Here is an 18,440-nt window from a genome sequence, read left to right on the forward strand (position 1 = left end):
AAAGTTTGTAAAAAATCATTACCTCAATTTGTTAAAATGACTTGGACAACTACTGATTCATTTAAGACATAATCAGGATATACGACTGGTAGGTTCCTTGGATGACCCCCGAAAATGTCCCAAGAATCTTTGTTTTAGAAAAACTCAAATGACCCTGTTTTTATTAGTAGTAGGTTCTTTGGATTCCAACTAAATTTGTGAAAATAAATCACATTGCCCTATATTCAAGGTCACGGGGTTTAACTTTTTCTAACGCACAGAAACAGGTTATTTTGATAAACTGAAAGGCAAAGAAAAATCGAGAACTTTGAATTACAATATTGTTTACACGATGGTATTCGCATGATGCTTTTTGAAAACAATTTCAGGATGTTGCCTTCTAACATAAACTGACTGATTTGATTTTGTTTCTTTTGACTTTTTGCCAACAAAGACATTTTGCTCGTGCCTGATCTCCTGCATTTCTTCTCACTGCAAAGTTTTACTTTGGATATGCTGTCATCTTACTTGGGGCATGGGTCCACTTGTATTGAACAACTGCTATCTCCTACTCAGTGATATTCCTGAATTAATTTGCATTGACCAAATTCAATTACTGAATGATTATATACAACCAGTTTCCTTGGTCATATAATTTCGCATTTGGCGCGAGACTGTTATTCGCCGAATCGTCTTGTTTAATTTTTAACACGGCCGCGTACAGCTAAGATAAGTCCACGGACCTTTGCTTTCTGCTACCAGCTCATATTGTTCAAGCGTAATTTCCCTTTTATGTCATATTTTTAAAACTCCAATATAATCAAAATTTACAGAGACGTCGACTTATGTAGTTTATTCAAATTTTAGTAGTATCAATAAGAAATGACATTTTTTGTGGAATGAAGATGTTGTACCTGAATGGAAGCATAGTCACACACTATTCGGTTCTTATGGCTTCAATAATTTATTTACAAGTTAATCGTTTGAGTGACCTTTTTAATAACGTGGTTTGAAATTGTATGCACTAAGATACAGTTTAGTTGCCACAGCAAAACATTTTCGTTCTAATTCTGTCCTTGAACGGTACAATTTCATGGTTGATGGCGAACGGTTTCTGATACAAATTATCCACATTGCCGAGCATTGACCTACATGATACACAGCTCCATTATATTCAGGTAACGTGTACCTGGAAAGAAATAGTACAGCAATAAGTAATGGTTTAAACCAATGTCATTTGATTTTTTTTCTGCATCAAAATAATTACATGTATAGTTTACCTTTTCTACTTAATATTGAAAGGGCTTCACTCATCATAGTACAGTATATATATATCCACTCGGAGTAAAATTAGTTCATACAAATCAGGTGTTAAAAACATTGCAGCATTTACTGTCAGGGTAAGATAAATCCCTTTTCTGAACATCGGTGATGGGGGGGGGGGGGGGGGGGGGGGGGAGAGAGAGTCTACGCCTTCCGCAATATATTATACTAATTCCTTCAATGTAAATGAAAAACTCATAAAAGCCAAGGCTACATAATGCATTATGCCTGCTTGAATTGGATATTGGTAATTGAAGTCTAATGAACAGTTTTTTTTTCGATTATCAGAATAATCGTCTGAAAATATCTCAGGCGTAAATTAAAATGGAAATTGAGTTTTTCTGGAAGACATTGGTACACTCATGAATATATTGTATAGGCACAATAATTTTCTGGAGTGGAGGAAGCAAATTTCGTTAGGTAAGCAATTACAGGATTGATAAGATTGATGTATAAGGTGTACTCATGTTCTTGGAGCAGTGCATCCCTTTAGTATGACCTATGATAGCTTAGGTGAGAAAATTCATATCTTTAAACTTAAAACAGTCATTGCCTATAAACGTTTAAGGTCATGGAATTGAATATTCTAACGCCTATGTCTATCTAATGAACTGTTAAGAATTAGTTAATGTTATATATATCGTATGCTTACACATGGTAATTTGTGTGTGGTATGACCAGGTCGCTTCTCGTGGGTTCCACATGTCCAGGGATATAGATGATCTTGTACTTAATGCGTTCTGTATCATTTTTTCCTTTGAAATTTGACTTATAATGTGAATCTTGTACATATCGTAGTTTCACGGCTGCGGCGTCGGGATATGTCTTTTCAAATGTTTCCTACAAGAAACGATTTGTAAATAATGTTACATTTACTGATAAGAATGTGATCTTTGTTTAACATATGATAGAAGGGTATTATGGTAGATACCGCTATATTTTCTTACGATTGTCTCGTGCTGAAAAAATATCAGTGTGCTATTCTGTGTCAAAATTTATCATTAAAAATTTTGTTCTAAAACATCCTGTGAAAGTACCATATCTAAATACAAATAAGAGCTTTAATTGACTAGAAAATAACGTATGGGCAACGGTTATACTACAATGTATATTCCGTATTTCCTTCCCAATATATATAATATCTAATAGAAAGATATTCCGGGAAAGAATTGCAAAAGTAAAGGCAACGGGTAACCTTGTGATGAAAATACTTTCTTAGCATCAATTATCTATAGCATCAATTATCTATAACCGGAAGTTTGTGAAACCAACAATCGATACAGATTTTTTTCTTGGATAGTTACTTTACCTCGAGAAAGTAAAATAGCACTCTCCATTTTTCTGTTAAGATGAATTCATTTACATCGATATTAGCCGCATATCCATAACCACGAAGATATTCCCTACAATGGAATGTTCCTACGAGTTTGTCCTGATCAAGCTGACGTTGGATAAGGTCGTCCATTGTTGTCATAAAACTGCGATCGACGGTATCTGTAACATTCACATAACTCATTACCTTTATTATGATATCAAATCAATCTCTTCTTTTATTTTCATTTTTTAAAAAGAAAAATAATTTCATTTGCGTCGTATACTTGTATCTGGATTGATAATATGATCTACAAATGATTTGTAAACAGATAAAAACAATGATAGCAAATTCAACTTATCCTTCTAGGTAGATTGTCCCAGTATTGTATGTTGTAAAGATAACGAGCTTTCTAACTCGTTTTGAATTGTTCTAACTTGGTGTTGCTTCTCACTATACCAAAAAAAATCGTTTTGATGTTTCACAAAAACAGTTAGTCGTCCCGTGTGAGGACACATATTGCCTTAGAGGCCTCAGGGTTCCCCAACCGCGGCATTCCACTCATTTGCTGGGTGAATAAAATAAAAGTTATCTCATGTTCCTGGTTGTCTTAATGCATATTTACAACATAACTGGGAACTATTTCAATTTTTCTAACTCCCAAACTATTAACCAATATTTTTATTTGTATGAATAATGAGAAGAACACACAAAATACAGCAACTAAAATATACCTCACGAAGGTGTATATGTAGTGGAGAAGTGATGGGGCGCTTTACTCGGGTATCCTTGACGATATAAGTAATTTGTTTAATCAGTTTAACAAACCTTGTGATCTACCAGGTAGTGGGAAAGGTAGTTCCTTTATCTCTAGGAAATCATTTCGTGAATAGTACGATAACACCGTCATCAGCTGTGCATACGGAAGCTGGAGAACCAGGTAGATTTTGTCTACTCCTGTAGATTTATAGTATTCTAGCCATTCAATCAGCTGAATAGGACGTACTTCTTGTGTTAACACAGAATAGATAACAAAACTGTTGACTATTTTTGGCCTTGAAGGAAACATAACGTTTGTAAACTGTTCACTCATCGTACATGTTTTAGAAGCCGGTATCATAGCAACGGAGATCACATGACCTTTTAGTGAAGAAAAGGAACATCGATACTGTCGAGCAGATATAACGTTTTCCTCGTATGCAGAATCTAGTGGTTTCGCTAAAACTTGAACTAATTTTGCATTAGAAATCAAAATACAACATTTGTAGTCCATGTCCCTTGTCCCATCCCAGACATTTAATGTAACTTTGTGTTCATCTTCAATGTCAATCACAGCAGAAAACACGGAAAGTAATGTAGAATCTTGTGACGGGACGTAACTGTACATCTGGAATTGAAATATAAATTTTTTTATTTTATTTCATTATTATTTCATTGTCATACCGAAACCATTTCTAGGTAACTTTAACATTGATATGCATATCTCGGTAAATATGTAACACAGCCATATCAATATGGAAATATCTTACTACATGCTTCCTTATTACATGTTCATGTGTGTGAAGGAATGTATGCTTCTTTAGGTGTTAGTGTTTAATTCCGTATTACACGTCTATGTGTGTGGATGCCTCTTTCTATAGGGGTTATGCTGTTTCTATAGGGGTTATGCTGTTTCTGTAGGGGTTATGCCTGTTTCTGTAGGTGTTATACTTGTTACTGTAGGTGTTTTGCCTGTTTCTGTAGGTGTTATGCCTGTTTCTGTAGGTGTTATGTCTGTTTCTGTAGGTGTTATACCTGTTTCTGTAGGTGTTATGCCTGTTTTTGTGTGTGTTATACCTGTTTCTGTAGGTGTTTTGCCTGTTTCTGTAGGTATTATACCTGTTTCTGTAGGTGTTTTGTCTGTTCCTGTATGTGTTATACCTATTTCTGAAGGTGTTATGCTGTTTCTGTAGGTATCATACCTTTCTGTAGGGGGTTATGCCTGTTTCTGTAGGTATTATACTTGTTACTGTAGGTGTTATACCTGTTTCTGTAGGTGTTATACCTGTTTCTGTAGGTGTTTTGTCTGTTCCTGTATGTGTTATACCCGTTTCTATAGGTGTTATGCCTGTTTCTGTGTGTGTTATGCCTGTTTCTGTAGGTGGTATACATGTTTCCATAGGTGTTATTCCTGTTTCTGTATGTGTTATACCCGTTTCTGTAGGTGTTATGCATGTTTCTGTTTGTGTTATACCCGTTTCTGTAGGTGTTTTACCTGGTTCTGTACGCTTTATACCTGTTACTGTAGGTGTTATACCTGTTTCTGTAGGGGTTATACCCGTTTCTGTAGGTGTTATACATGTTTCTGTAGGTGTTATACCCGTTTCTGTAGGTGTTTTACCTGGTTCTGTACGCTTTATACCTGTTACTGTAGGTGTTATAACTGGTTCTGTACGTGTTGTACATGTACCTGTTTCTGTAGGTGGTATGCTAGGTTTTAATCCATATAATACTAACAGAAGGACATATTCTGTTGAACGTTTATCATTAATTGGAGACGAATCGATATTCATAAATTATATTAGAAATAGGCATATTGTGCAAGTGTATATATGCAACATTGTAAAGTAATGGACAACAAGACAGACGGAATTTCTTTATTTCCTTCCCCTTTGTAGAGACTGTACATGTGTCGTGTTTTATCCTGTGTTTAGATCAAATGGAGAATATATACATGGTACTAGACTGGCCACCTGCAGTTATTCGTTATAATTGCACCACTAAATTCTAATACTAGATTATCTCCCCCTAGTTTGAAACTTAGAATCAGAGATATTCTCTAGACCAAAATTATAAACCTCAATTTAATTCATAATTTTATTATTCTATAGACAGGTGGCCAGTCTAACAATGTATATCAACTTTTCCCCCTCGTGATTTTTGATATAATTCAATTATCGCTTTAACCCTTTTCTGTCTGTATATGTCTCACCAGTGTCAGTGGTGTCGTTGTTGTCGTCCAATAGGTTCATAATTAATTTAACTATTTTACTACCGCGTCCCTCACACTACTGATTTTCTAGTATTTACATATGTTACACAGCCTTGTCCAGTTTAATACACTTTTCATTTCAATGACAGCATCTGTTTCTATCAGAAATATTGGATATTCCAGAAAAAAATGGACAGTATATAGCATAAAACATTAAATGATAATACTTACCGATATAGGTTTTATATATTCGGAATATGTTAGAACTGTATAAATAAATAAACCAAATACTGCGCTCAATACTGAACACATTCCAAAGGAAAGGGGCTTCCGCAAGCGACCGGAACCGTACACCATGACCCTTCAATAAAAACAAAGCCTTGTATTAACAAACGGTAAATCATTCATTATTCGCGCTAGAAATGTTAATACACTGATGAGAATACCCTCTCCTTAGCTCGGTTATGTCAATGGTGATCAATTTGTTTTCTAAAGCAGTTGGTCCAAATGTTGTTCAATAAAATGTCAGCTTAACGTATAGTTTCTTAAATGATATGTGTTCCATAATGGCAATGTATCCAGATATTCTCTGGCCAGGTATTAAGTTAACTATGCTTCAGACAATTGATATAGGTCGTGGGTAGGACCGCATTATGCATTCAATTCAAATATTGAAAAAGTTATAGCCGTAAATTAACCTATTGCGTTTCTATATATGGAACATGTATTCAGTTATGCGAATAGAAGACATTCAGTCATTGAAACTCTCGTCTCCCTGTGGCTGTGTTATAACCAAACCGTTTATAAAGGAACTGTACAGAATCAGTGATATCCGTGTATAGGAAACTAGTATTGCCACTCATTCAAAACAACTTATTTGAATTAGTATAACACTTATTTGAATTAGAATAAACAAATATTGTCAATGTTTGCCAAACAAACAATATATTAAAACACCACACTAAACAAATACTTACGATTATAATACTGGCACACAGTTAAATTATATTTACACTGATCAACCGAATATCCACTGATCATTGCCGTGTCTTACCCTCGCATTGAATGATATCAATTACCATTGTTGTTTTATCTACCATTACGCCGAGGTCAAAGGTCATATGTCATCCAACCGGTGTTATTGTTTTTAATCTTAGCTTTATTTGTACCATATGTATTGTTTCGTTAACAACTACAAAGTGACATTGTTATTTAACTTTAAAAAAAAATATATCTGATACAATTCATGTTAATCTACTGTAGAATAAAATTAAATGAATCTAATTGGGTCAGACAGTGCGATCATAGTTTTTCATCATTGTATAGTTATTTTAATGCGTTTGTTGTAATTGAATGTATTATTGTGACTTAACATGACACGAACGTATGGAAATCAATCAACTTATTCAACTTAGCTTCCTTTGTAAAACATTTTAAATTGTTATGTAATATTCCTCCCTTTCTGAAAACTACATTTTTCGGCATAGCCGTTTAATTTTCTTTTTGCCCCGGATATGACGCGACAGGTGGCGTTACTGGTCAAGATGAATTATGTGATTGGTCAATGTAGCGGTAAATGCAAAATGCAGATAAGCAGTTAAAAACGAAACAAAGATAAGATTGTATACAGTAAATGCAAAATGCAGATGTGCGGTTAAAAACGAAACAAAGATAAGATTGAATGCAAGCAGAATAAATATATTATCTTTTTAAATGACACATTGTTAAAATCACATTCCTGATTCAAATGCAGTCTTAATATCAACAAAAATGATTCAAACTTATATAATTTTGTTATTCGTGCTAAAACGCTTTAGTTCGTTAATTTATTTCACCAGCAGTTTTACATTATAACCACCAGCATTAAAACTATGCCGTTTATCTTTTTTTTAAGATATTTCTTGTTAGTTTTATTTCATACTTAAAGTTAAATCCGACTCAGTACCATCCTTTCTTTAAATTATCAAGCTTAGCTCAAAGACCTTCATCAATTTCATAATGTAATACTATCATATATCATCATATATCAACTGAGTTCCGCAAAAAAAATGATAACTATATTTACATTCTTTTATACAATATCATTCAAAATAATTAATACGAATTCACTTCGTAATATCAATAACTTCACTTCACTCCACCTAAGTGAAACTAGTCAACTCAGTTCAGTTCATTTCCCAAAGAAGATTTCTGGTGGTGTGTTTCTGTTCTAATAGCCGAATCACTTTTTCATTGTTTACATCGGCTATCTAGTTTTTCACCGCCTCAGACTTGAATGCACTTTCATTTTGGATATTATGTAACCTTGTTATACACGTTTATAAACACAAATGGAACAGCTAGTATTACAGAGAGTTTAGGAAACACGATCTGACAGACCACTGACACTCCTGGTAGTACCGAGCTCATGACCTCTAGGCCCTAGCTCATGATCAGTATCGAAAACGATTCTGGATTTCGTATGACTGGTCACAAAAACGAAGCCATAGTCGAAACACTGTTAGACAAACACAAAACAGTCTGGTATCGGCAATATATTATAGCTAGCTTGTGGGCACTCTCGTAAAGCTTCCCTGTGACTCATAAACTGTGGCGATGGAAGAAACAAGTTGGAAGGTCCGGGTATACGAATACCACCAGTCGGTGGTAAAATCCACATTGTAACACTTTTTCTTAAGCTCTGAACACCACGGCTATTCGGTTGCATCGCGTGTACTGTTTGTTGTTCTGAGTCAAAGTAATTCGGTTTAAGTAGTTTTTGAGTAAAACTTTTGTGTTGTGGTTATTGAATGATGGTTAAGTTTCTATTATAAAAACTGCCATCAATTTTATGTTAACAAAGTATTCTATCTTGAGAATACCATATTTACGATATCAATACCAATATAACGCATGGACTGATAGAGGGAATAGAACCTCATGCAAATGGTACATTAACTGCATCGCAGTTCACTTCATTTGCACGAGGTTTAATCTTTAAGCAATCCCACCTCCTTTGAGAAAATATTCCGACATTTCTATACCCCCGCGAAGAAATGGTTTAGGGGAGGAATACTTTTACCCATGTCCGTCCAGTCCCGTCCAGTCCCAATGCAATGTAAGTAGTTAATCTTATAGATTACTGATGCGACTCTCACCAAACTGTGTTTCGGGGTGTCACGTGGCAGCGGGGGCATTTTTCTCTTACAGACATTTTCTAGTTTCATCTTGTTAAACACAAGATCAAATATGGGGATACATAGACTTTTCTGAGAATTTTCCTCTTATACTAAGTTTTGATAAGTTGGCATGTAACTTCAGTATGAGTAGCTACAGATCAAGTTCGAGCTGCAGCTTTTTTGGGTCAAGCTCACTGTTACTATATTTAACGAGGGCCTGTATTGTTCTTGTTCATTACTGGAGATCATACATATAGAATTTCAAATATACAATGAAACGTATTTTAGCTTCTTCATACTTTGTATGAAATCTATTTTTGACGGTAGTTACATTTGTGGTCTTGGCTGGCAACTCATGTATTACTTATGCAATCAATGTCGGGGAACATCGACAAATATATGTATAAGTTACTCTCTTCATATGCTCCGTACATGATTAAGACAGAATACTACGACAGTATCTCAAGCCAGTATATATTGTTAAGGGTACAAGGATCCAAATGGTTATACATTTTAAGTATAATTTACAAGATTCAAAATCACTATGAATAATGCTTACACTTTCATAGGATAAATGGCATAAATATCTAATGGTACATGCTTGTAAACTTGACAAATTACTTAAATGTATTCTAAAAGGTGAAAAATATATACAGTGTGTGTATAACAGGATATATCGGTTAGCTATTATACAGCTAGGGAATAATGCTGCACTTCAAAACGCAAATTAGTTTTATTTTGTTCTAACTGTGTAAACAAACGTATTTCTAAGGAAAACAGCTTTTTTCTGTTGTCTTCCATACTCGAGTTTTATATATTTTAACTACTTAAGCGATGGGTGTATAGGTCTTTGTCTAAATATACTGTTGTTGAAGCGAGACTTACCTAAATACCTACATGGAAAGTTCTATACCTATTATAAAATGACAATATTTTCGAACGCCGTATACAGAATTGTAAAGGTGACCCACACGTGAAATGTCTTCACGCTAAATGACCTCGAAGCGTTTGAAGATATTATCTGTTTGTAAAGTTAAGTCAGACGTGTCACTCTGATAAAGGGGAATGAGTTTATTTCAGGGTAGATCATATCAATGTCGACTCTGGTTAAAAAAACCCATCCATGCATGTGGAAAGAGAAAAGTCCAGGAAGGATATAAGAACTATATGGTACAGGGCGTCATCATAATTTTTTGAAAGTGCGACTATGTTCCGGAAAAACATACTGATGCGACCTAAATACAGGTTAACAGTATACATGTATTCATCTCTGGATATCTTTACACATGCTAACACTGAACATTCATCTTTACACATGTTAACACTGTATATTCATCTTTACACATGTTAACACTGTACATTAATCTTTACACAAGTTAACACTGTACATTCGTCTTTGCACATGCTAACACTGTACATTAATCTTTACACAAGTTAACACTGTACATTCGTCTTTACACAAGTTAACACTGTACATTCGTCTTTGCACAAGTTAACACTATACATTCATCTTTACACAAGTTAACACTACATTAATCTTTACACAAGTTACCACTGTACATTCGTCTTTACACAAGTTAACACTGTACATTCGTCTTTGCACAAGTTAACACTGTACATTAATCTTTACACAAGTTAACACTGTACATTCATCTTTACACAAGTTAACACTGTACATTCATCTTTACACAAGTTAACAATGTACTTTCATCTTTAGATAGGTAAACACTGTAAATTCGTCTTTACACAAGTTAACACTGTACATGAATTTATCTTTACACAGGTTAACACTGTACATTCATCTTTACACAAGTTAACACTGTACATTCATCTTTACACAAGTTAACACTGTACATTAATTCATCCTTACACAAGTTAACATTGTATATTCATCTTTACACAAGTTAACATTGTACATTAATTTTAACACATGTTGACGCTATACATTCATTTTAGATGTGTTACACAGTGAATTTATCAACTGTACCTGCGTAACACCTTATACTAGTATACCTTTTTACTCTTCAAATCTTTCTATTACAAAGAAGGCAAACATCTTAATATCCACACAAAAATAGGAAACAGAATGGTCGCCGACGCTGTGATTGCTATTAATGTATTCAAATTGGAGTACAGAGGTGGTTAGAAAGATATCCACCTACTGACACCTAGTACACTTATGTAGTGAGGCGTGAGGCCCGTTACTGAACACATCGCCAATACAACATGGCAGGCTTCATCACTGGCAAATTTCTCTTCGGGATTTTCGCCTTTCTTACCATCCAATTTGGTACATGTTTGTCTAAGATGTTAGAGGAAAACTTGAGAATATCAGCATTCAACCTGAGGATGTTTGGAGATGCGAGAGCAGAAAATACAGACGTTGTTGAAATTCTCGCAAAGGTATGTGTTTGTTTTCTTGTTTGCCATCCAATATATTTCATTCCTGGGCTTCAAAGATATTCGATTATATGTCTTTATTTGTCATTTCAGACTGCACGAGTTTATCAAAATTTCAAACCATATAACATTTATATATTCCTAACACAATGTACCTCAATGCGTAGTATGTATTGACTTTATCGTCGCTCTGTCCAAACTTGATTCAGGTATAAAATAGCAGGTAATGACATTTCAACACTGACTTATGTTATTAGAATGTCACAGAGTGTACCACCTAATCCTGTTAAGGGGTTGTACAACCGCTACGAAGCAATTTACCTTTAAATAACTACAGTGAACTGTATTGATATATCATTGCATCAGTGATTTGCATTTCACATACTAAATACAGATCAAAATATATGTGTACAGGAAATTGGAAGAACTCACTACTAGGAAATAAACAAAACAGATCAGAAACTAATTATTGTGGAGTGAACCTTTGTAAAGCCAGTGCTCAACATTCCGGCGGCGAGTACTTATGGCCATGACATCCTATTCAAACTTTATATATGACTTCAATGTGACCTTCGGCGTAAGGATTCGAAAATTGATAATTATCCAAAATTTGACTTTTACTGCAATGTTACCCTGAATAGTGTGTCAGTAATCAAATTGATGATACATGGATTCGTTACCACATGTATGTCTGACAATATCTATTGACCTACTGTCAGTAAGTAAGTTTACCTTTAACCTCAATATGACGTTGGGTTGGGACTTCCTGTTACGCTATTCGACACAAATATAGAATACTGACATGTAAAGGAGATTATATCCGAACAAGCCTATAAGAAAGGCCTTTGTACTCAATGAAGAGTTGGATACAGTAGTCACACTGTTCGGTTTCACAACACAATTTACGAATTAATGAACATCTATACATTGAATGAGGGATTTTGTTTAGAATAATGAAATATTTAATATTGATTATTAACTAGATCTTCTATAGATTGAGTGAAGTAGTTAGATTTTTGAAATGTAAATATAATTAAACAAATATTTTTGCGTTTCCTTAACAGTAGTTAAACATGATTTTTGCACAGAGGTCGTATTTATGACACTTATGACAATATATAATGCATGGTTACAACAGAATGGAGAAATTGACGCCCATTTATGTTGCGTGACAGATAGGTTACCTCCACTAGATTTTAAATGAAGTCGGTGGGTTGGAACAAGTAGTAAACTACGCCTAGAAATATCATACAGGACAAACTCAAGACAAGGGGAAGAGAAAAGAGACACACGTAACCAGGTTATCCGCAAAACGTGGTCACTGGATAATATTCTACCAGTACGTGGGTCTCGAGTTAAACCCCTGTAACTGTAGTTTATTTCCAATAACTCACGCAAAAAAAGTGAATATCCGTGTCAAAATATGTGAAAGGATTATTATAAACCTTGGTACCCTGTATGAACGACTACAATTTGTAAAACTGGTGAGTCTAAGTGAATTTGTTAATACACCTAAGCAGAAACAAAAACAATTCCCTTTTCCCCGTTGGCACTAGTTCTGTCTAGTAAACGTTGTATGTTTGTTTGCTTACATTTAGTGAAACTTCAACTTCTGTTTTATCGACACTACTAGATGGTGACACCTGAAGGATGTCACAGATGGAATGAAGTGTAGTAAGGGGCGATAACTCTGTGTGAGCATGTTTTGTCAAAATCGCTCAATATCTAAGTTTCGACCAATAAAAAGACTGTTGTTCGTAAAGGCAACAAAACCCATCAAGTTGAATTTGCAGTTCCCTTAAAACCCCCATATATCAAATCTAATTGAAATTGAACATTATCTACATTTCGACCAATCAGAGGCCAGGAATTGGCGACGATTTTGTTTAAATGTGAAAGTGAGGCTACGAGAGCGACCGGTGATCAATGATGTATCTACATATCAAATTTCATCAAAATCAGACAATATCTAAATTTAAACCAAGCAGAGCTCAGTTGATGGCGGCCATTTTGTTAAAATGTGAAAATCAGGTTACGAAAGTGGCTGATTTCCCATGATGTACATAAAAATAAACAAGGACCCATTGGAGGGCCAGAACATACGCCCGGGCAATATTTGACACTTGGAAGGGGATAGTTTCACAGGTTGTAGTGCTCCGGCTCATCAAGATGTATATTTGTGTCAAGTATGGAGAGCCTGGGTCGGGAAGTATTGGAGTTATAGTCCGGACAAGTAAACTCATCAAAGGGGAATTACTCCGCAAATACGGGGAAAAGGGCATGATTTTGGTATGCGACACTCCGAGTCATCAAGATGTATATTTGTGTCAAGTATGGAGAGCCTGGGTTGAGTAGTATTGGTGTTATGGTCCGCACAAGTAAAATCATCAAAAGTGAATAACTCCAATACGGGGGTAAGGGGCATGATTTTCGTATGTGACACTCCGGCTCATCAAGATATGTATTTCTGTTAAGTATAGAGAGCCTGGGTCGAGAGTTATGGTCCGGACCACCCGCCAACATGATAACATTATAATGTACGTCGGGTCGGGCGTATAAAAATCATTAAAACAGGACAATATCTTAATTTGGAACAATTTCCTCACAACATAGGGATTAACTCAATTTCCTCACAATATAATCATTAACTCAATCAGATGTAAATTTTCATGATTTTACAGGAATTAGCTCGCACCAATTTCAATCTTGGAGGATAAGTTAATAATTCATACTTGCGTGAGGAAAATCCAAATTTTTAGTACCGGTATGTATGATAGAAGGAAATTTGTTTGTTTTTTTGCCTAAGCTATTTTAATAATATCCTACTTTGAGAATTTCCCTGAAGTTCAAAGTCATGATCAGTGTCAGTCGTCCATATCAAGCAAATAAGGAAATGTCTATTACATATTTGTTTTAAACAGTTTGCAACTTCTTATAGTGTTTGGAATCACTATAAAGTTTTTGATCGATCGATCATCAACAATTCTTAAACAATCCATGATCAATTATTGATCGATCATGAATAGAAAGAGAAATATCAATAATCACTACATTATAATTTATAATAAATTGATATCATGACCAGATGAGCGAGTTAATTCCTTTTATCTTTCCCTGATGAAAATTAGGTAATTAGCAAGTTTTGAATTTTTCTAAGTGAATTAGAATTCTCAATATCTAAATAGCTTGAAATTGAGAGAATAATTCTACAATATGAAACTAAAACCAGATTTCTGGCAAAATTTCAGAATATTTCAATTATTAGAACAAAGAGGGAAGTTGATTGCAGTCAGAGGCCTACAAAGTAGAAAGTGTCTCCTGATGTAAATATATTTTCCATGGCAGTGTGGGCCTTAAAACAGAAACATACATTGCGAACTGTTTACACAAGTCCCTGTGCAAGTCACAGTATTCTACCTGTGTGCAGATGGCATTTTTAAGACTATTCTGAACAATTTTGCTAATTAAATCAAGTTATCTAATTCTTTGATATTGTCAAATAATCTCTATACCTTTTGTAGTAAGTTAAAATAAATCCAAATATTAATTGACTTAATAAAATAAAATATATATTAGATATGGTACATATTACTTCAATGTAATTTTTTTTAGTTTAAATTTGTCAGAATTGGTTTCTCGCACCTTTTTTCCTTTGTTGTATCTGAGCGAAATGTTTAATAAAATATGTTACAGGAAATATGGTATTTGAGGCAAAGATATTTCAAAATTTACTGATTTTTACCTGTGCGCATATGACATTTCCAGGGAGAATATTTTGTAAACTTATGATTACTAGGTAACTTCTATTAATACTTTAATATGGTTGTTTTCTAAAATACCTTTGGTATGAAGATGAAATTACTTTAAAATCAAAATATCAAAACAAATTATGTTAAATTGATGACATGATTTTAAACATGAAATTACTGAATTTAACTTAATGTGACATAATAATTAAGTTGTTTTAGTATAAATTTGTTACACCAGGTTGCTCGCAATCCTTATCAATTGCAAACGCAATAAATTAATTAATAACCAACATTCTAGGATAATTTTGTCAGAACATGTTGTCCACACATTGTTTTCTTTGGCACATGTAAAGAAATGTTGAAATATGTTGATATAGTATTTTAGGTAAAGACATTTGAAAATTTACTTATTTCTACCTGTGTGCAGATGACATTTTGAAGAAAAACTATCTTATATATGTTTAGTAATTTTCTTAAATACATTTTTTAATATGTTGATACTGATTTGAATTCAAAATATAAAAAAATCCAACATGGTTCTTAAATAAGTTAATTTAACTTAATGTGACATAATAATTGACAATATTTTAGCATAAATTTATCAGAACAGGTTTGTCACAAATTGTTTTCTTCGGCACAAGTAAGCGAAAGGTTTATATATGTTGTAGGGTATTTGTGGCAAAGAATTGGAAAATTTACTACAATTGTTTTTAACATTTACATGCATGCAAAAGATTATATGATTTAACCCTGTTCAAAGGCACAGTCTCAATAAAGGGCATGTAACAGCCTTTTTAATTTCAAGTTATAGGCATTTGAATATAATAGACCAGAATACTATTTCATTAAAAATTTCAAAAATGAATATGATGTAGGCCTGCTGTAGTGTAGTGAGGAAGTTTCCAGCTCGCAGTGTAGGTGGTTCAATTTAAATAGTTCTACAAAATTAAATGAAATCTTAGCCATATTTAAGTCGCCCGCGTTCTACATATGCTTGTAATGATTTTTATAATGTTCATTGATAATATACTAGTCTCTCTCGTGCGAGTAGGTAGCAAGACAAACATGCACGAGTAAGGCATCGCTTCACCGCGGGACTCTAGTAAGTCGACTGTATGTCAGAATATGATCGGTAAAAAATAAAATTTATTTCATTTCTCCTTTCACAAGGTAATTCATATATCAGAGAAGTTGCAAAGTAGTAGTCTTGTGTGTGTGTTCGTTCACGAGATAGTGTCCGAGAGAACACGGTTCTGTGTACATTGTCACCTCAATCTGGAGATTCCCGTTGTTATTTTTAGACGTAAACAATCACAGAGTCGAAGCTAGTCACAAACAAATACACAGACTATCGAAATAGTTCTATCAATCAATTACCTAAAGTTGGAGACAAAGCAGGCCTATCACTACAGTAAATATCAAATATTTACCGTCGTCTGTTTACATCAACGTTAACAAACAAGTTAACTTACCGTCAGCGTTAGGCCTACGAGGCTTCGGGAATTTGCTTGACATTCTGAACGCTGGGTTGATTTTTCGCATGCATGTTTGTGAAAAGCGACATACAATGATCGTGACAAAGTATCTATATTCTGGAGCATTGCCTCTGATGTTGAAAAAATAGCAATATATACTGGCAGTGACAGTAAAATACAACGGAACCCAGCTCACCGAGCAGTTCAATCAACAGCCGGCTTACACAACAAACTTTCGTGACGAGTTCAGGATGGGCGTTACGTCATCAAAACATGCGATCGTCTGCTATCAAAATACCCCTGTCGAGTGGAAAAATACTGAGAGGGTCGAAAAAATAGGCCATTTTCAAAACAATATTGTGACCGTTCTGATAAAGATATCGAAAAACTAAACAGACGGTTTTCTTCAGGAAACATTTATCTACTTATATATGCATTGTATATGTTTCTGGATTTTTTTTTCGAATATTGAGGGCGGTTTAAACAGAAACTCTTAGTCAAAATGACGATTTTGGCGTGTTTGGCCCCAGATATCTCCATAACTAGATTTTTCCCAGACATACCGAATATGTCAGGACGTAGATCACACCGAGTTTTACAAGTGTGGATAGTTTTTATCAAAATGTATCGTTCCGTTTTCAGGACTCCCAATGTGCAGATATCTGCCTATAAGTTTGCAAAACTTACCGTGTCTACATTCCGTTCCGTAAGGAACGATAACTCTGTTATCGCCTCTTACTGCACTTCATTCCATACTAGAGGGTGACACCTGAAGGATGTCACAGATGGAATGAAGTGTAGTAAGGGGCGATAACTCTGTGTGAGCACGTTTTGTCAAAATCGCTCAATATCTAAGTTTCGACCAATAAAAGACTGTTGTTCCTAAAGGCAACAAAACCCAACAAGTTGAATTTGTAGTCCCCTTAATACCCCCATACATCAAATCTAATTGAAATTGAACATTATCTACATTTCGACCAATCAGAGGCCAGGAATGGGCGACCATTTTGTTTAAATGTGAAAGTGAGGCTATGAGAGCGACCGGTGTTCAATGATGTTCCTATATATCAAATTTCATCAATATCAAACAATATCTAAATTTGGACCAATCAGAGGGCAGGAAATTGAGGACATTTTGTTTAAATGTGAAAGTAAGGCTACGAAAGGGACCGATATCCAATGATGTTCCTTCATATCAAATTTGATCAAAATCTGACAATATCTAAATTTAAACCAAGCAGAGCTCAGTTGATGGCGGCCATTTTCTTAAAATGTGAAAATTAGGCTCCGAAAGTGATTGGTTTCCCTTGATGTACATACAAATCAAGAATCATTAAAATAGGACAATATCTAGGTGTCCATTTCTGTTACTCTAATACAATTATTGAAAAAATATGTCACAGTGACCTAATTTTGCAATATTCGTTATCGGCATGCCTTTCTCATCCTAGATGTCCATTTCTATTGCCCTAATGTAATTATTGAAAAAGCAGGTCAGTGACCTAATTTTGCAATATTTGTTATGGCATGCCTTAATTTCTTATCCTAGATGTCTATTTCTGATGATCTAACATAATTACTGAAAAAGAAGGTCACAGTGACCTCATTTTGCAATATTTGCTATCAGCATTCCATTCTCATCCTTGATGTCTATTTTTGTTGCCCTAAAATAATCATAGAAAAAGTAGGTCTCATTGACCTAATTTTGCAATATTTGCTATCAGCATGCAATTATCATCCTAGATATCAGTTGATGTTGTCCTATCATGATCATCATTCCTACTTTTCATTTGCACAAGTTACAACATAGAGCAATGTAAAGACATAAATAGTATCAATGTGACATGCTTTCCACTTGCACAGTATCACTACATAAGATATATATGTATATGACTATTGAATTAGAAACCTACAGACTCTCTCCAAATTTGATTGAGATTATCAGAAGTTTTCTGATATTTACCATATTTACACAAGCTTAAAGGTACACTTAATACCAGAAACACATTTGTCAACAGCTTAAGTTATCAGCGATTTAAAGCTAAGACACTGGGTAACAGGGCAGCTCTGGAG

The 18,440-nt window shown here is 34.5% G+C and overlaps 2 protein-coding genes across 2 annotated transcripts in view; one reads left to right on the plus strand and one right to left on the minus strand.

Annotated features, from left to right (window-relative positions):
- Positions 1–835: 835 nt before the first annotated feature.
- Positions 836–16,413, minus strand: LOC117319488. The gene is made up of 6 exons (XM_033874281.1): positions 16,365–16,413; positions 5,817–5,946; positions 3,443–4,001; positions 2,612–2,796; positions 1,955–2,142; positions 836–1,168 (listed from the first exon to the last, which is right to left on the minus strand). The coding sequence occupies exons 2-6, from the start codon at positions 5,940–5,942 to the stop codon at positions 976–978; spliced, it is 1,251 nt and encodes a 416-aa protein (XP_033730172.1). The 5' UTR covers positions 5,943–5,946; positions 16,365–16,413; the 3' UTR covers positions 836–975.
- Positions 10,048–18,440, plus strand: part of LOC117319487 (deoxyribonuclease-1-like) — a gene marked incomplete at its 3' end in the record, with an annotated part of 55,137 nt that continues 46,744 nt past the window's right edge. The window contains exon 1 of the mRNA XM_033874280.1: positions 10,048–11,146. Within this exon, the coding sequence (XP_033730171.1) occupies positions 10,970–11,146 (177 nt within the window). The remainder of the gene's footprint in view (positions 11,147–18,440) is intronic.

The sequence above is a fragment of the Pecten maximus genome, unplaced genomic scaffold (genome assembly GCF_902652985.1).
Source record: "Pecten maximus unplaced genomic scaffold, xPecMax1.1, whole genome shotgun sequence".
Lineage (NCBI taxonomy): Eukaryota > Metazoa > Mollusca > Bivalvia > Pectinida > Pectinidae > Pecten > Pecten maximus.

Coding starts and splice junctions, on each gene's coding strand:
- LOC117319488 (XM_033874281.1), bottom strand. CDS start 5,942: ATGGTGTACGGTTCCGGTCGCTTGCGGAAGCCCCTTTCCTTTGGAATG. Junction 4,002..5,816: donor AATATATAAAACCTATATCG/GTAAGTATTATC, acceptor TTTCAATTCCAG/ATGTACAGTTACGTCCCGTC. Junction 1,169..1,954: donor CCACACACAAATTACCATGT/GTAAGCATACGA, acceptor ATTTCTTTCCAG/GTACACGTTACCTGAATATA.